This window comes from Sceloporus occidentalis, unplaced genomic scaffold (assembly GCF_023333645.1).
Source record: "Sceloporus occidentalis isolate IW3139 unplaced genomic scaffold, rSceOcc1.0.p SCAF_2, whole genome shotgun sequence".
In the NCBI taxonomy this organism is placed as follows: domain Eukaryota; kingdom Metazoa; phylum Chordata; class Lepidosauria; order Squamata; family Phrynosomatidae; genus Sceloporus; species Sceloporus occidentalis.
Window position 1 is genome coordinate 192,551,601 of NW_028316982.1, and position 20,116 is coordinate 192,571,716.

The following is a 20,116-nucleotide window of genomic DNA, read 5'->3' on the forward strand; positions in this document are numbered from 1 at the left end:
GCCCACACAGCTTCCCCTTCAGGCCCAAGCCTGGTCTCAGTAATGCAAGCCAGGTCACAGTTGTTATCCTCGAGCAAGTCGTAAATAATGTGGGACTTGTTCTTAATAGACTTGGCATTGCACAGGAGCAGAGACAGGGTTTGTGGTACGGTTGGAATGACCCTCAGGTCACTTTGGTTAGGAGAGGGACAGGAAGGAGAGATAGATATTAAGCATCTATCTCGCCTTCCCCTGTAACGCTGGTCCACACTCCTACCGCCATACCTCCCCCTGTACCACACTACCTCAATAAGAGCTCCGCTCGTGCAAGGAGGATTACCCTCCGCCTCCCCAGCCAAAACATTCCCCACAGCCATATCCTCCCCCTCCCCCTGCAGTGCAGCAGTGAGGACAAAGAAAAGACAGCACAGTCATTCTCTGTCTAGATGCCGGCACGGGTGCGTCTCCCTTGCCCTCGTGCAGTCGCTGATGGGTGCAACTGCGCAGCTGCGGAGGAGTGAATGTCCGGAAACAGTCCGTGGGCGGCTCCTGGGCCGGTGCGCAGTTGCGCACCTCTAACAACCCAGGAGAACGCCCGGCAGCAACAAACACAGCTCCAAGCAGAAGTCCGGGAGGCAAAGGGGCGTGACGGAGGAGGAGACCAGGCAGCCCGGCTTTATGTGTGCCGCTCTCACCGTCGCACCCTCTCTCCGCCTTCCGCCCAGGTGTTCCAAGTTCCACTCACTGGCTGCTGCAAGGACACGCTGGGATGGAGAAAAGTCCGGAAACAGTCTGTGGGCGGCTCCTGGGCCAGTGCGCAGTTGCGCACCTCTAACAACCCAGGAGACTGCCCGGCAGCAACAAACACAGCTCCAAGCAGAAGTCCGGGAGGCAAGGGGGCATGAGTATAGAGCTGATGTATAGAGCTAAGTATAGCGCTGATGTTTTTCACTTTCATTACAACCGCAAAGTACTCCTATTTCTTGATAACCTTCAGAGTACCTATTGCAACCCCCACCCCCCACCCCGGCCAAGACTGTTGAATAAGGCCCCAGGGATTTCTACAATTCTATAACCAAGAAGACATGACAGGATACAACAAGGAAACTCCAAAATGACAGGTGCAAGGAGGCTGTGAAGTGTCAGAACATGTCTTAGTAAGCTTTCTTGAGGGGGAGAGAGGCCTGGCCTGGAAAGACTAAGAGCCCTCCTCCCGACCACCATGTTGAGGGGGAGAGAGGCCTGGCCTGGAAAGACTAAGAGCCCTCCTCCCGACCACCATCTTGAGGGGGAGAGAGGCCTGGCCTGGAAAGACTAAGAGCCCTCCTCCCAACCACCATCTTGAGGGGGAGAGAGGCCTGGCCTGGAAAGACTAAGAGCCCTCCTCCCGACCACCATCTTGAGGGGGAGAGAGGCTTTGGAATTTTTTGTATTGTATTGCAATTTTTACTGTACACCACTATGATCATTGTGGAATAGCGGTCTATAAATAAAACTTATTATTATTATTATTATTTGGAGATCTCCCTGAGCATGAGCTACAGCTGGTCACATTCCATTAATATATTCTCTGTAAACCATTTTCAGAAGCTAAGCAGGATCATACTTGGAAGGGTGGCCCACACAGAATACCAGATTTGGTAGGCTATATTCTGAGGAAACCAATGACAAGCTACCTCTGAGTATTCCTTGTGTAAACAAACCTGATGAAATTAATGAGGCCTACAACAACATGGAGGCTATACTTATTTTTAAATATTTCTCTTAGCTCATGTATGAACCTTTTTGTTTAGTTTCACACCCAGCTTAATTATGGTCATAGCTGATGAAATGGTAGACCATGGAGAAAACATGCAGCAGAACTGCCTAGATGCCTCAGAAACAGGCTGTTTTCAGGTTTGTCATCCATGGTTTGTGCAACCCATACTATGCACTATGCAGGTGAACACAAGAGACTGTGTCCATAATTGCAGAACTTCCTCTTACTTCCCCAGGCTTCCTGTCCTTTCATCTTTAGATGACTAGTAAAGTTCCAGCTGGTTTGTAATCCATGAACTGCTGCTTTCAAACTCTGATTTGATCATTTGATGAAATCTTTAGTACTTGTAAAAACTGATATTTTAAGTGCCATTTACAGTAATTCAAATTGTTTTATTCATTTTGTTACTTTTCAACAAAGTAAAAAGTCAATACTGCAAGCATACTGCTAACTTCAACAAGGTAGTACTGCAAGGTGCAATTCCCCCCCCTCCCAACCAAAATGTAACAAGATTCACCTCTGAGGAATGGAGGCGATTCTAATGAACCTCAGAAACATACTTCAAACAAACTTTTGCCCTGAATGGTAATGATGATGATGGCATTTGTAGCATATGTAGCTTCTGTTTTTTTGTCAATAACACAAATGCATCAATATTAAAATGTTAGCCTCACTTGTTTTGTTGCGACTTAATTTCAAGCATAACTGCATAGAGCTGCAATCTAAATATCACTCTGCAGTACTCCTATCTTTTCAGCAGTGCTGAGGGAAGGTTTTTTTCCTTGGTGACTCAGTAGAGTTTTCTCTGTCATAAAATATAGAATAACAAACCTGGAAAGGCCAAAATTCGTTTTTACCAAGCCCAGAAGCAAAGCTCTTGAGATTAGTAAAAATTTGTGTTCTGGCCCACTTCATTTGAAAATGCTCAAGCAATGCTTGGCATCCAGCCCACATTCCTATTTGGCTAGAAGCATATCCAATTTTTCATGTCCTTGGTCAAATACCTACCAGATTATCTGATCCTGCTTCGTCAATTTTTCATGTCTACTGCCCTTTTCATGTTTCTTGCTTTCTGAAATGGGCTATGTTTTGAATAACTACATTACAGTTGACATGGGAGCCAGCATCAAAGATACAAAGAGAAGTAACAAAACAAATTTAGCAGCAAAGGGCACTCTAAAATATGTTTCTAAAATAAATCATGTTTATTGTGGTCTGCAATAAAATTATATGAAGATCAAAACAATCTATCCCATGAATCTGTTTCTTTGAAAACAAAACAAGATAATAAGAGATCTAATGTAAACAAACAACAGTGTCCTCTTTTTGTGCTGAACTGCAATAGTTTAAATAAAATAATGGAAACAGCAGGGGGCAGTAGGATACCTTCCCTTATAATTATTTCAGTTCTTGAAATACTATGTGCCTATCTTTCCACATCCTTGTAAATGAGATTTTTTAAATCCATCTAGCAGAGTAGATGGTTCTGTCATTCTTTCCATTATGGGCTATCAGACAGGCTTACTGTTTCAGTTCCAATACACATATGATTGACAGAATGAAGAGAAGCTATGCTTGGAAACCTCAGGTGTTTAAAAAAAAGGCAATCTGTTATTGGCCAACCAAAAAGACATGGGATTGCATATTGAGAGATGATTTCAGTATGGCCATTATGCATTGCATTAGAAAGCGCCCTTTGGATAGTCTATTTATATAGGCCTTTAAAAAAAAATTTCTGTGGCATACGTTCTTTCCTTAGATGCTTTGAAAAACAAAATAAAGCCTTTACTGTGAGAAAGCTATTGAAATTAGTAACAAAAAGCAAACTTAACACAATGAATGGAGAAGATAAAAACACCTTTCAATTTAATCCTATTTATTTTCATATGAATAGTTTCAAAAGCTAATACTTAAGTATTTTCAAAAGTATTAGAAAAATAGCATTTAGCTTATCAGAAAAGGGAAAAAAGAGAGAGAGAGGGAGATTTTAAATAAAACTCATCAAAACTGATACATTTAAAGATTTGGCTCTTGTGACAGCTTGGAATTTTGCCAGTTATGACTACCCACAATGCATTTCAAAACAGGAATCAAAATGTTACAAAAGCAATGCCCCTCTAACAACAATGTAGGGTTATTTACTTCTATAAATAGACTGAGTGGGCAAGTGATTGCCAACTTATTTCACACAATCCTGTTCAAGGATACTTGACACCGTGGACAGAGCCTATTGTGATTAGTGGTGCCTAGACAGAGACTAAGCAGCCATCGGCATGTTCACAAGTACTGTAAAATGGGTAGTCATAGTTACAGTTCCCCCCTCATTTAATCTAATTCACAATATGCATTCAGATCACAGGCAGCTACCTATCTAAAGAAAACAATTTGGCAACACAAATTTGTACTGTGGACTGGCTATCAAGTTAGTTATTAAAACCTAACTACAATGGCATTAATTCACATCATTTAGGAGGAACAAGAATTCAGTTCTAACTGGCCAAGATGGCCAAGAGCCAGCTGTGTTAGGCCAGCAAAGAGGTATGCTGAATCCAAACCACTCCAATCATAGATCTATTTGAAATTCCTTTGTACTGTCTTCACCATGGCTTACCTTCCTGTCAGCACTGTTGCCGTGTCTTTCTGGGTGCAAAGAGGTTTGGATCCTGTAACTTTCATTTTCCCTGCCCCTGCTTTACCTCATTTGTAGATCTTGTGTCAGCAAAATTTCAACAGCAGAGCAGTTCTCATGGCATAAGAGGCTTGTGCCTTATCCTAACCTGCTACAGCAGCATATTTTTAACCAGCATAACCAGAATCCAACATTTTCACAGCCATTCTTGAAAACCCTTTGATAATTACCAGGGGTTGCAACATTCACACATGAAAATAGCTCTTTAATTATTGCATGCCCTTGAGTTGTCACCTGAATAATAAATTATCATTTTAACAACAGTATGATCATGCAAAACAGGTAGAATTAAGAATTAATGTATAATCTGATAACCTATAAATGGTCTGTATGTGGGTTCTAGGGTGAGGATCAAGCCACATTCAAGTGTTCAAGAAGGATGACTACTGCCCATGTGAAAAGATGAGTTAACTAGATCTCCTAATGGTTATCAGTCATGTGTCTGAAGAGTAAACATCATTGTATCCACAGCAGTTCTCCACACACACCAGAATCTCTATTTTTCTTCATTCTTACACAAGGGGAGATCCTCCACAGATGTAACACAACTACCTCTTTAGGCATGTTGCATTTGTAGGAAGAAAGTAAAAGCAGAGTGGATGAATGTAGTGCACTCTATTCTCGATGAGTGGAACACACACCTTACCAATATCTGAACAGAGATTGAATCAAGACTTTCTGGTCCATGTGAAGAAAAGATGGTGGTGCTGTATAATTATCAACTTTAGATACACCTCTGGATCACAGGACAAAAATCACATCCATTTTCTGCACAGATGTAGAGCTACAGTTTTCAAATTTTAATATACTTCAGAGAAAAAATTTATTTACCTGCTGCAAACAGCATGACAGCAACTGGTCTGTAGAACCTCCGTCGTGATCCCACACAGATAGAAATTAATCCAACCAAGAAAGCTATAAGAATTATAGCAGCACCTCCTAGCAGCATAGAAAGTGTAGCAATCTGCCAGTCTGTAGAAAGAAAGAAAGAAAGAAACACAGATACTTGAAGCTAACATACAGAAATTAGTATTTATGCAAAAGGCAAAGGACAGACTAGGCCATTAGTAATTCTGTGAGACTGTTTTGAGAGTTTATCCACAGGGCAAAATTTTCATCCGATTTAGATAAAGTCCATGTGTTTTAATAACACCATTCTGATACTACATATCAATTAACAGTCTTCACACTCCTTTACATAGGGACAAACAGTATATACCCAGAGGTGACAGGTACATCTTGATCTTGGAAGCTAAGCAGGGTTAGCCCTGGTTAGTACTTGAATGGGAGACAGCCAACAAAAACCAATGCTGTAGGCTATATTTCACAGGAGGGAACTGCCAAAACCACCTCTGCATATTCCTTGCCTAAGAAAACTCTATGAAATCCATGGGGTTGCCATAAATCTGCAGGAAACTGGAAAGAACTTGTACACATGCACACACTTCTGAACATACAAAATGATCCTATGCAAGCTTTCTCAGAAGTATGCCACACTGTGTTTGATGGGATTTACTCCTAGGAAAGTGTGCATAGGATTGAAGCTTTGGATAGTCTAGGTTTACTTTGGTTTGCCAAATTTTATTGGAAAACCATATTAAAATCAACAAGAACTATTTGCAAATGAACAAACTTGGATTAGTTAGTCATCCATGGGCCTTAAGATACCAATGGGTCCTATGTATATTTGAATAATGAATGAAAAATGAGGATGCCAAAAAGGAGCCCTGGTGGCGCAGTGGTTAAATGCCTGTACTGCAGCCATTCACTCAAAACCACAAGGTTGCGAGTTCAAGACCAGCAAAAGGGCCCAAGCTCGACTCAGGCTTGCATCCTTCCGAGGTCGCTAAAATGAGTACCCAGACTGTTGGGGGCAAATTAGCTTACTTGCTAATTAGCTTACTTGCTGTTCTCCGCTATGATCTTTGGAATAGCGGTATATAAATAAAACAAATTATTATTATTAATTATTAATTGCATTTCTCTACTTCAGAGATATCAATTCTGTACCCAATCCTACAATCCAAGCCTTGGCCTGGAGGGTATAACTGAGCCCGTCCTTTGGCCATGATGATGAATCACTGGGGCACTAAATTAAGATATAGAATCATAGAATCATAGAGTTGGAAAAGACCACAAGGGCCATCCAGTCCAACCGCCTGCCATGCAGGAAATCTCAATCAAAGCATCCCCGACAGATGATCATCCAGCCTCTGTTTAAAGACCTCCAAGGAAGGAGACTCCACTACACTCCGAGGGAGTGTGTCCCACTGTCCAACAGCCCTAACTGACAGGAAGTTCCTCCTAATGTTGAAGTGGAATCTCTTTTCCTGGAGCTTGCATCCATTATTCTGGGTCCTGTTCTCTGGAGCAGCAGAAAACAAGCTTGCTCCCTCCTCAATATGACATCCCTTCAAATATTTAAACAGGGATAACATATCACCTCTCAACCTTCTCTTCTTCAGGCTAAACTTCCCCAGTTCCCTAACTGGTTTCCAGTCCCTTCGCCATTTTAGTCGTCCTCCTTTGGATACACTCCAGTTTCTCAACATCCTTTTTGAATTGTGGTGCCCAGAACTGGACACAGTATTTCAAGTTGTCATCTTCAAATTTGATAAGTATGCACCCAATTCTGTCATACAAGTCATTGATAAAGATGTTGAATAGCACTGGCCCCAGGACAGAGCCCTGTGGGGCCCCACTGGTAACTTCACTCCAGGATGAAAAGGAGCCATTGTTGATCACCCTCTGGGTTCGGCTGGTCAACCAGTTATATATCCATGTAAGAGATACATTGCCTAGCTCACATTTACAAGCTTGTTTGCAAGAATATCATGGGAAACCCTGTCAAAAGCCTTACTGAAATCAAGATATACTTTATCCACATCATTCCCTTCATCTAACAAGCTGGTAATTTTATCAGAATAAGAGATTAGATTTGTCTGGCATGACTTGTTTCTCTGAAACCCATGTCGACTTTTTGTGATTATGGAATTGCCTTCTAGATGTTCACAGACTTTCTGTTTAATGATCTGCTCTAGAATCTTTCCTGGTTTAGATGTTAGACTAACTGGACGATAATTGTTGAGATCCTCTTTTTTTCCCTTTTTGAAGATGGGGACGTTTACCCTCCTCCAATCTGCTGGGACTTCTCCTGTTCTCCAGGAGTTCTCAAAGATTATTATCAATGGCTCCGATAGTACATTTGTCAGTTCTTTTAATAGATGGATGTAGTTCATCTGGTCCTGGAGACTTAAATTCATTTAGATTAACCAGATATTCCTGTACTATCTCTTTACTTATTCTGTGCTGAAATTCCCCTATTCTGTCCTCTGCTCCATTATCCTCAGGTTTGAACACCCTTTTCCTTTTCTGAGAAGATGGAGGCAAAGAAGATGTTGAGTAATTCTGTCTCTTCTCTGTCCCCTGTTAGCCTTTTGCCATCTTTTCCATGTAGTGGCCCTACCGTTTCCTTTTTCTTCCTTTTGCTATGGACATATCCAAAAAAGTTCTTTTTATCGTTCTTAATCTCTCTAGCATGCCTGAGTTCTTTCTGTGCTTTAGCTTTTCTGACTTTACCCCTACACATGCTAGCTATTTGAATTCCCCTTTGGTGATTTCTCTATTTTTCCATTTCTTATACATGTTCCATTTAAAAGTTAGCTCAATTGTGCCTTCAGTATCTCCCTTTTGACAAACTTCCATCCATCCTGAACTCCCTTCTCCTTTAGTATTTCTGACCATGGGATCACCCCAAGTACTTCTCTAAGTGTACTGAAATCAGCTTTCGTAAAGTCTAAAATGTGTGTCTGACTATGCCTGGCTTCTCCTTTTCACTATATAACAAACTCCAGGAGAACATGGTCACTTCCACCACTTGCTCCCCGTTAATCAAGTCATCCTTGTTGGTTAGGATCAGATCCAAAATAGCTGATCTCCTTGTTGCCTCTTCCACCTTTTGGACAATGAAATTGTCTTCAAGGCAAGTGAGGAATTTGCTAGACTTTGAGGATTTGCCTGAGTTTGAATTCCAGCAAATACCAGGATAGTTGAAGTCACCTATCACTACTACATGTCTCCTTTCTGAGTGTGTAGTTATCTGTTCTAGAAAAGTGTCATCAAATTCTTCCATCTGACTGTAGTAGACTTCGGGGTTGTTCTCACTAGGTGAAACCCCGCGTTCTGAATCGAATCCAAGGAGTGGCATTCCTATTAGGATCCAATTTAAACCTAGAACGGTTCTAGAGCAACCCGCAATCGCCCCCACTACAAATCGAATTGTAGAGCGGAATAAAATTTTGAATCGAGTTTTCCTCATTTAACGCGTGTTAAAAAAACACTAGGGTCCGACCTACGTTTTTCTATTGATTCGATTTAGGAACCGGAGCATTTAAATAGGAACGACAGCCTTTGAAATTGCGTTAGATGAATGGGAGGAGCGGACTGCGATGGGGCTGGCCTTGGGGGAGTTGCCCTTTCTGTCCCCATCCGTCTGGCTGTCGCCATTTTTGCTTCCCTCACCCCTTTGTCCGCTGTGGTCTTTCAATAAGAGATAAGGATTATTTTTATTTTTTATTTTAATGGTTTACAGGTGCTTAATCTCTTCAGCGCTTTAAACACCTGAAGTCCCGGCTGCTCAAGGCTTCCCCCGGTGGATTGCAACCTCCCCTCTGTGTGGGGAGAGCCCATTTCTAACGGAGGAGAGGCAGGGAAGGGATGGCTCCTCGCGAGGAGACATCTGATCTCGCCCAGGCAGGGAAGGGCTCTAATCAATGGGGGGGGGGGATAGAGCCTTTCTCTCTCCCTTTCTCAAATGGAATCTGCCTTCTCCTCCAACCCTGGAAAGAGAATCTTTGGGAAGAGTGCTCCCTCCCTGCTTTTCCAGCCGCCTCCTTCATTGATCTCTGGGCTCTCTGAAGGGATTCTCCCATAGTTCCTCTGGAAAGAGCTTCGCTTTGCCAGAAGCCTCTCCCATTGATCTCTGTGCTCTCTGAAGGGATTCTCCCTGGCTGTCTTGGGAGACAGGATGCTGCCCTCCAAAACCTATCCCATAGTTCCTCTGGAAAGAGCTTCGCTTTGCCAGAAGCCTCTCCCATTGATCTCTGTGCTCCCATTGATCTCTGTGCCTTTTTTGCTTCCCTCACCCCTTTGTCCGCTGTGGTCTTTCAATAAGAGATAAGGATTATTTTTATTTTTGCAACCTCCCCTCTGTGTGGGGAGAGCCCATTTCTAACGGAGGAGAGGCAGGAAGGGAAGGCTCCTCTCGAAGAGGCATTCCCTGCCCGCTTGGGCTCTGATCTCGCCCAGGCAGGGAAGGGAAGGGAAGGCTCCTCGCGAGGAGGCATCTGATCTCGCCCAGGCAGGGAAGGGAAGGCTCCTCGCGAGGAGGCATCTGATCTCGCCCAGGCAGGGAAGGGAAGGCTCCTCGCGAGGAGGCATCTGATCTCGCCCAGGCAGGGAAGGGAAGGCTCCTCGCGAGGAGGCATCTGATCTCGCCCAGGCAGGGAAGGGAAGGCTCCTCGCGAGGAGGCATCTGATCTCGCCCAGACAGGGAAGGGAAGGCTCCTCGCGAGGAGGCATCTGATCTCGCCCAGGCAGGGAAGGGAAGGCTCCTCGCGAGGAGGCATCTGATCTCGCCCAGGCAAGGAAGGGCTCTGATCAAGAGCCTTTCTCCCTCCCTTTCTCAAATGGAATCTGCCTTCTCCTCCAACCCTGGAAAGAGAATCTTTGGGAAGAGTGCTCCCTCCCTGCTTTTCCAGCAGCCTCCTTCATTGATCTCTGGGCTCTCTGAAGGGATTCTCCCTGGCTGTCTTTTGGGAGACATGAAGAGGGGATGCTGTCATGCAAAACCTATCCCATAGTTCCTCTGGAAAGAGCTTGGGTTTCCTAAATTCGCTTTCATAAATTCGCTAAATTCACAAACAGTCAATGAAATGGAAACGATGCCAAAAGATAAATCGCTTCCAAATATTCCGGATTAACGTTACGTCATTCTGACGTACTATTGATTGACAGCTCCAAATAAGGTATGGAGGAGAAGACTCGCTTTATTTAAACACCGATTTCATGCCAAGTAGGAACGCTTGCAGGTAAAAACTTCGATTTAAATAACCAGATGGGAACGATGAACAAAGTGATTCGGATAGCGGGATAAGAACAGTGTTATTTTGAATCGATTTTATTAAAAACGTATTTTAAATCGTTTCAAATCTTAAGTGGGAACAACCCCTTCCACCATAACATCCTTGTTGTTTCCCTCCCCTTTAATTTTTATCCAGATGCTGTCCACCTGGCTTCCAGTACTGATGTCCTGGATCTCTTCACTGGTGTAAATATCTCTGACATATAGTGATATTCCTCCTCCTTTCCTGTTTGGCCTGTTTCTCTTTAAAAAGGTTATACGCCTGTATTTCTACATTCCAGTCATGAGACTCATCCCACCAGGTTTCAGTGATGCCTATTATATCATATTTGCTTTGTTGTACTAGGAGTTCAAGTTCATCTTGCTTATTTCCCATGCTCTGTGCATTAGTGTATAGACATTGAAGACTATTTTCCCCCTTTACTTGCTGCCTGTGCAAGTTTTTTTGCCTCCCACTATTGGGTCCTCGCACTTCCCTCTATGACAGTTTGGCTATATTCTCCAGCCCTTTTGCCTTCCAGAATACTGTCTCCCTCCCCCACATAACTCAGTTTAAAGCCCTCCTGACCAAATTCTTGAGACTGTTGGCAAACAAAAATGTTGTAACATTTTTATTTCAGCTTGTGGGACATGTGTAAACCAAAACGTAAGCAATGAAACAGTGCCTATGAATGGAGGAAGAAGTTAAGAGAACAAGAAAGAAACATGTTCTCCAGAACCTGTTACACTTCATGCAAAAGCTGATTTTTTAGACTCAGAGCAAAATACATCTTTTCCTCTCCTTTCCTAACCAACCTTCAAAGAAACTGACACACCTATGTTTTTACAACTGTATGATGTTATATGAATGTGTTCTAAGTGGGAAGTCATTATTGTTTAGGGTATTTTCCTGAATGCATGTATAGTTTTTAAAATGTTGCATATTTTTGCAGTTCAACAAACATTCTTTCAAGTTTTTGTACCAGAGTTTAGTACCATTACATACTCTTGTAAATAGCTACTATTTTAAATAAGTCTATATAAGTTATTAATAATATTTTATTTAATAATTAAAAAGCTAATGGTTTCCAAAATATATAGCCATATGCTCCACATTAGGGATTCTAACAACTGCTGTTTTGGGCTTTGCTGGAGATACTTCATCACTCTTGCTCCAGGAGAATTGTTCTATCCAATTTAGTGATGAGAGCTATGTATTGTTATGTATTGCTCAGGATGCCTTACAGTTGCATTGCTAATAGTTACACTTTCATTTCTAACTTCATTCATCTAGTCATAGGTACAAAAATGAGAACAGTGTTACTTGTTTTGTTTTGACTCTTCCTCTAAGAACAAACCTTCATACAAGTTTACATTACAAAGTATAGTGGGTCCTCTTCTTATGCGGGGGATCTGTTCCGGACCCCCCCCCCCCCACTTAGGGGGAAATCCTCCTATGCTCGAGACCCATAGGAAATAATGGGACATGTGCATGTGGCGGTGTGGTGTGTGCGTGCATGCGCCATTGTTTTTCTCCCCTTGTGCGCATAAGCTGGAAGCCGTGTAAAATGCATCCACACATGGTGCGGGCGCATTGTAACAGGTTTTATGGTGAAACAAAAGTTGATTAGTTTCCTAACTTAGTTTGTATGATCTCCATTCACAAAGTTGCATTAATTTTAAAATAGGACTTCTTGGCAAAAGAAATAGGGCATTATGTTATAAAACTGATGGCACACACCAGGTTGAACACAATACACCCAATAATTCTGAGCTGAGATTTTCAAAGCCAATTTAATGAGTGTGGAGGGTTAAAATCCCCCAGCTAATTTAGAATATCTTACTGCAGGAGTTATGAAGACTCTTGAAGCTAATGAAATTTAGCAAGAGCTATGGTATAACAGCTCCTAAATAAAATGAACAAATTCTGTTGCACATGTATAATATTTATCTAACTTCATTCATTAAAAATACAATAAAACAGCATTTAAACAACTGGCTATAAAAAAGTGAGATCAACTTTCGAAATATGTGAGTGAAAGCTGGGTAGACTAAACCTTTCTCTTCTCACACTTCTCATGGCACCATTCGTCCTCCAGAAAAGCAAGGAGGTTTATGATATCTGGAGGCTTTCAGTGGAAAGTGGCATCACATTTAAGGATCTCTCTTTGAGATATAAGGTGCCCAAAGGTTCTTCCATTTCTTTTATTAAAAAATACATACCATTTCAACCAGCAGTTTATCTGCATTTCTGAGACAGGTATGCTGTGGTGTTATCTTCAACTGTTTTAAGTTTTTTAATGGATCATTTACTTAATATTTTTTTTTAAAAAAAAACTTTTATACTCTATATTGTTTAATTGTCTTTTGCTTCAACTTAAGCTATAAGCTGTTTTGGGTTCTGTATACTGTAAAGGTGGAGTTCCAAGCAAATAAATACACAAATAAATGCTTTTAGGAGTGATACTACTTCATGACAATAAATCAGTCCCATGGCTGTTGTAGGAAGAAAGGGGGCTGACTTCATTGTGGCTCTGAGAGCAGTTTTCCTATCTCCACCCTGAAGAATATCTCTGGGAATGTGTCTGTATCATTAACATGGCCTGGTTTTAGGGATATTCTGTCCTGGGAATGTAGCCAGGGAACTAAGCTGCCATTTGAAATGTCAACAATCCTTTTGGTGTTGTTTGGTAGAAGAGAGAAAAAAGAGAAGGCTTTGAATACCTTTAAAGGTTTGAATAACTTTTATTTAAGGGTATGAAATCAAACCAAAGAACTGTTAAAATCAGTCCAATCTTTGGGGTATACTTGCAAAAACTTCTGGGATAAATTTTTTGGACCAGCACTATTCAAAACAAAATAAAACATGATATATCCCCCCTCCCCCCAAAATAACTAGGCAATGAAAAGCCCCCAAAAGACTGTCACCAGGGATTTTTTTTCTGGGGTGATAAGATAGACAGGATGCCATAGTAATAACAAAAAAGAACCTATATCAGATCCTCATCTATCTCATTTCTGATGGCTGATAGGCCCCAAAAGATTACCTCCAATAATGATTTCAATGTCCTGGCATTTTGCAGCTTTTTGCACCACGGAAAGGCCAGATTGGGGCCATGACTTGTAGTTGCCGTAGCCCTGATCTGGCAAGGAAAGGGGCAGCCTCCCACCAACCCTTAGGGGCTGTCTGTAGAGTCCCTTACTGATTTGACTACTATATTGTGCTTTACATGGAGCTGCCCTTGATGAGGATCCAGAAGCTACTGCTAGTGCAAAATGTAGCAGCTCAACTGTTGACTGGACTACCATATAAACAGCCTATAATGCCATTCTTAAAAGAATTGCACTGGCTGCCAATATGTTTCCAGTCTGAACTCAAGGTGTTTGTAATGACATTTAAAGCCCTAAATGGCTTGGGACCTTGATACTGGAAGGAGTGCTTCTCCCCATATGTGTCTGCCCAAGGATTAAGGTCTACTAGGGGGAGAGACTCCTCTGTGTTCCACAGTGAGGTTAATACACTCTTTTTGGGACATGGGAGAGGGCTTTCTCAGCTGTGGCACCCCAACTGTAGATTCCTGTCCCTTTGGAAACTCAGTTGGCAGCACCACTCTTTTCATTTAGGCACCAAGTTAAAACTTGGCTGTTTGTCAAGGCCACCAGGCTCATTAATTCATCCAAAATACTGCTGCACATAGTTTAAAAATCTAAATCTGTTTTAAACTCATGGTGTATAATATGTTTTTAGCATATTTAAATTATTTTATTGTTTTAATTTTTTTCATTTGTTTTACTGCTTCTCTGAAATATTTTAGGGTGGGGTTTATATAGGGTGGGGTATAAATATTTTAATGACGATTATGATGATCTTCCTCATTAAGAGCTCACTTTATGGTGGTTTTCAAGTTGCAGCTAGTGCAGAATGCAGTTGTCTGGCTGCTGCCAGGTGTTCCTTCCATGTTTAACCCCTTTAGTGAAGCCTCTGCACTGTCTGTCTATTTTCTACTGGGCAAGACTCAGTGTTCTGGTACTAGTGTACAAAGCCCTTTTATGATTTTTGAATATGATAGCTGTTACCATGCCTTCTCCCCCAGCATTCTGGTTATTCCCTGAGAATTTTATTTCAGGGAGTTCCACGTGGATTGTAGAGCTGCTTAAATGACCACAAAGAGCTGGGCCTTCAGTTCAACAGCTACTATCCTGCTATGGAATTCCAGCTGAAGTTAAGCATATACCTGCACTTCTTTATTCTCTGATCTGACTAAGATCTTCTTTTCAGGCAAGCTTTTCTATACAGAGTTTTATTAGTGCATTTTTTGAGGGGAGGGGAAATTTTTTTATGCTTCATTGTTTTGATTTCTTAAATACTATTCTGAATGCTGTCACATGAAGAAGACAGACAGACAGACACACTACAATAAATATAACCAGGAGCAATACTTCTATACCATATAGAATTTTTTTTTAAAAAAAAACCCCACTTCTGTTAGGTATCTGTGATGTCTCAGATGTCTATACCATAAATGTATATATCTGAGAAGAAAAACCTTGGAAGGACATCCAGCTCTCCAAATGGAGGGCACCAAGCCTGAAATAACACCTAAAGAGGCTTCCATAAGATTTCCCCCCTCCTCTCAGGGTTTCTATACTCCTGCAGTAGCCGGAGGGCTTCCTTGGGCTGAGGAGGCCTTCAAACTGCCCCACCCACCCTCCTCTTTACCACCAGCAACAACAGAGGCTCAGAAGCAGCAGCAGGCTGAGGGTGCTTTAAAATGGAAAAATGTCAGGGAGCAGCAATTAATATTGTGCTGGGCAAAGGGGGATATGGCGATGGCAAGGTAAAAGGCTATTACAAGGGAAGGAGAGATCTATGCTTAATATCTATCTTGCCTTCTATTCACCCTGCTATCCTGAGGAGGCTGGAGAGCAAACCAAACCACCCACAGAACCTTTCTGTGCTCCTGTGCAATGCCAGGTCAATGAAAAATAAGACCCATATTATTTATGTTCTTCTTGTGGATGAAAAGCCGACCTGGCATGCTTCGCAGAGACCTGGCTAGAAAAGGATAGTGCTATGACCTGGGTTCAGGCCCTACCAGCCAGGTATTCTGCCAGTGAGCAGGTGAGGGGAAGTGAGTGGATGTGTGTGTGGAGTGGCCACAGTCCATAGAGACAATCTTACACTGACCAGGAAACCTGTCCAGAAAACAGATGAGTATATTTACCTGAGCCTGAAGATGAGGGATAGCCTGAGGATTCTGTTAGTATACCATCCACTCCATCATTTAGCAGACTCCCTAGCTGAGCTGACACAACTGGTCTTGGAGCTGGTGTTGGGCTCACCTAGGCTTTTAGTTCTGGGTGACTTCAACATTCCACTTGAGACCAGTTTAGAAAATCTGAGAGGTGCATCTCTGGAGTTCATGGCATCCATGACAAACATGGGGATATCCCAATTAGTCTCTGGCCCTACACATTGTGAAAGACATACCCTCAATGCGGTCTTTACTACCAAGCAGGTACAGCCGTGGGCAGAGGTAATTCATACCACCACATTGTCATGGATAGACCATTTCCTGGTCAGAGTTGGACTTAAAGCCACTATCCACCCCTACAGGGGTGGAGGATGTATTAGAATGGCCTGCCCTTGGAGGCTGATGATCCTGAGGGATTCCAAAAAACCTTGGAGGGTTCTATGGTTGGTATCGCCGGTGATTCTGTTAACACCCTGGTTAATACCTGGAATTATAATCTTACTAGGACTATCGACACGATTGCTCCCAAGAGTCTTTTCCGACTCACTCCTAACCACAATCAATGATATACAGAAGACCTTAGGAAAATGAAGCAGGAAGGACAACAACTAGGGCACTACTGGCAAAAAACTTGACTCTTGTCTGACAAGACACGCCACAGAGTATTTCTTGATTCCTACGGAGTGGCAATATGTGCAGCGAAGATTTTCTTCTCTGGACGCATTATGTCTGCAAATTTTCATCCAGCAGAACTGGTCAGGGACCTGACACAGGTAACCACCCCCCAGAACTCATTATTAGAACCATTATTAGATGCTTTTAATGATTATGTTGCAGATAAAATCTCTTGGCTAAGAGCTGACTTGGATACCAGTATTATTGCAGAAGCTGTAAGTGAGGTGTCCAGTGACTCTGTGAATAAGTTTAAACTGAAAAAGTTTGAATCTGTGAGTACTGAGGACATGGACAAACTACTTGGAATTATGAAGAAGACAACTTGCCCTCTTGACACTTGCCCTTCATGGATGCTTTGAGGACTCATCTGAAATATATTATAAATGCATCCCTTATGGAGGGCTATTTTCCATCTAAAGAAGCGGTGGTATGGCCATTTCTTAAAAAGTCCTCCCTAGATCCCTTGGTTAAGAGTAATTATAGACCGGTCTCCCTCTTCCATTTCTAAGCAAGGTGATTGAGAGGGCTGTTGCTCTTCAACTCCAAGCGATCTTGGATGAAACTGATTATCTGGACCCATTTCAAACTGGCTTCAGGGCAGGATATGGAGTCGAGACTGCCATGGTCGCCTTGGTAAATGATCTTTGCTTGAGCATTGACAGGGGAAGTGTAATCCTGCTGGTGCTCTTGGATTTCTCAGCAGCTTTCAATACCATTGACCATGGTATCCTTCTGGAACACCTGAGAGAGTTGGGTATCGGAGACACTGTGTTACAGTGGTTCCGGTCCTATCTCTTGGGCAGATTCCAGATGGTGATGCTTAGGAACAATTGCTCTTCTAAAAGAGAGCTTAAATTCAGCATCCCTCAGGGCACCATCTTGTCACCAATGCTGTTTAACATATACATGAAACTGCTGGGAGAGATCATCTGGAGGCATGGGGCAGGGTGTTATCAGTATGCTGATGACACCCAATTATATCTCTCCATGCCCTGGACTGCAGTGTCAACTAAGGAAGGCATCTCCCTCTGAATGAATGTCTTCAGGCAGTAATGGGTTGGATGAGGAAAAACAGATCGAAGCTGAATCCAGATAAGATGGAGGTGCTCATTGTTGGGGGTCCTAATCTGGGGTTGGAGGTTTGTCAACCAGTCCTGGATGGTGTCACACTTCCCCTAAAGGCCTGTGTTCATAGTTTGGGGATATGCCTGGATCCGTCACTTCAGATGTCATGTAAGATAGATGTGACAGCCAGGAATTCCCATCAGCTTTGGCTGATATGCCAACTGGAATCTGACAATCTAAAAACTATCATGCAAGCACTGATAACCTCGTGACGTAACTTCTGCAATGCACTCTACATAGGCACCTCATCCAGAAAGTTCAACTAATTCAAAATATGGCAGCCAGGTTGTCACTGGAAGATCTAGAGGTGACTATATTAAAATCCCTTCACTGGCTGCCTTTTAATTTCCAGGCACAGTACAAAGTGTTGGTTATAACCTTTAAGGCCCTTCATGGCTTGGGTTCAACTACCTATGGGATCGCCTTCTCCCATACAATCCACCCTGCACATTGAGGTCCTCAAATAAGACTTAAGCTGGCTGCAGTTACTCAGAGGACTTTCTCGTCTGCCGATCCCAAGCTATGGAATGGCCTGCCGGAGGGGATTTGAAGTATCTCTAGTCTGGATTGCTTCAAAAAGGCAGTCAAGACACATCTCTTCCAGCAGGCCTTTTCAGAGTAAGATCAATACCCTAACAATCTGTGATTGATTGTTGATGAATGTCTAGTTGCCTCTGCTCTGATTATTGTCAATGATTTATAATTTAATTGTATTTTATTATTGATTGTAGGGGTAGGGAGGGGTAGGGTTATAATGTTATTGTATGATATTGTATTGGTATTGTATTTAATTGGTTTATTTTAATGCAAGCCACTTCGACTGCTTGGAGGACTGGGGAATAAATAATAATAATTATTATTACTACTACTACTATTGTGAAAAACACTAAACTGCAACTCTACTCACAATCTAGAATAACCTCCAGTGAACCCAATGGGACTTAATTTTGAGCAGACATGTGCAGCATTGCACTGTTAGCATTTCCCCCCCTAAAAGAGTTATGTGAATAAAGATGCTCACTGATATGGGGCAAGACTGGTGACGTACATAGATTTTAGCTGTCAAAAATGCAGTCAAACCCTGATTCTAATGTCTGTGTACTCTGCATATGTCTCACCATAATGCCAGGGAGACTTTCCAGAACATTAGATTACACATACCTCTACAATTTAAAAGAGCATTGCTATCTCCAAATAGTTTTCAAAAGCACTGTTATGTATCTTCTGTATCTCAGCAGAATATGATTTCTTAGGAATATGCATTTTCCTTTAAATTGTTGTATCAAAAATACAATAGAAGAAAGAAACTGTAGCCCCATTCAACATACAGATTGCACATTCAGTGAATATCCATAAACAGAGGTATCAGCAACAGTAGGCAGCAAAGAAATGTATATGTACTTAATAGTGTTTCAGTTCTCTCCTGGAATTGTATAGTACTTCCCCGGATTGTTTCCTTATGAAGCCATTTTTTTTGGGGGGGGGGGAGATGCTTTTTAAAACCCTGTGGCTTACAAAAGTCTGTGCATGTGCTTGCACACTAGTTAGGAAAAAGTAAGGAGACAACTCTCCTGAGCAGCTCAAGGAAGGCTGGTCATGGTCAACAGGTGCAAAATAATGCCTGAAATTGGCATGGAATGGCATATCCTGGGAAAAGACATGATTAGTTAGCTCAGGGGTAGGCAACCTTTTTGAGCCGGGGGGCCGGGTTGCTGTCTCTCAGACAACTGGGGGGCCGAAGCCAAAAAATAAATAATTAAATATTTTTTTAAAAATTTAAATAAATAAATAAACCGGGACAAATGTAGGACAACATTTTCAAATGGTGGACACTTTTTTTAAAAAAAGTGGAGGACACGCAAAAAAAATTGCTGATTTTTAAAAAAATGTTAATATAAATGCATGTTTCTGAGGCATCTATAGACAATTGCCCCCCTTGCCCCTGCGTGCGAGAGGCCAAAGGCCCCGGCGGCAATCGGCAGCAGGACCTCGCTGGGGCCGGTCCCAAGGCCTCGCCGGGCCGCATCCGGCCCGCGGGCCGCAGGTTGCCTACCCCTGAGTTAGCTGAAAGATACAACAAAAACATTCCACACTTGCAATATTTTGTTACAGATCCTACTTGCTGAATTGTAAACTCTGGCGGGATACAGACCGCCGCTTTGCGGCGGTCTCCCGCCGGTGCCATTTGCTCCGCGAGGGAGCCGCAGCAGCCAAACCGCGCGGCTCCCGCGCGGAGCAAAAAAGAAGCTCCATTTCGGAGCTTCTTCTTGCGGCGCCTTTATGACGTCGCGAGGCGCCTGGCGCGGACTCGCGACGTCATAGGCGCCGCGACACATCTGGACGCTATGCGTCCAGTACGTAAAGATGGCGGCGCCCATGTGGAAGGGGCGCCGCCATCTTGTACGTATTCTATACGTACTAGGGTTAGGGGGGTGCGGAAGCACCGCTCCTTCCTAACCCTAGTACGTATAGAAGACGTACTATATGGCGGTATGTATCCCGCCTAAAAGAAA

General features: G+C 42.6%; 1 protein-coding gene across 1 annotated transcript in view; it reads right to left on the reverse strand.

The window, feature by feature from the left end:
- The window catches only part of LOC149319487 (transmembrane protein 47-like), a 51,005-nt gene that overhangs the window by 18,012 nt on the left and 12,877 nt on the right, over positions 1 to 20,116 (reverse strand). The window contains exon 2 of the mRNA XM_089511820.1: positions 5,259 to 5,399. Coding sequence (XP_089367946.1) covers positions 5,259 to 5,399 — 141 coding nt within the window. The remainder of the gene's footprint in view (positions 1 to 5,258; positions 5,400 to 20,116) is intronic.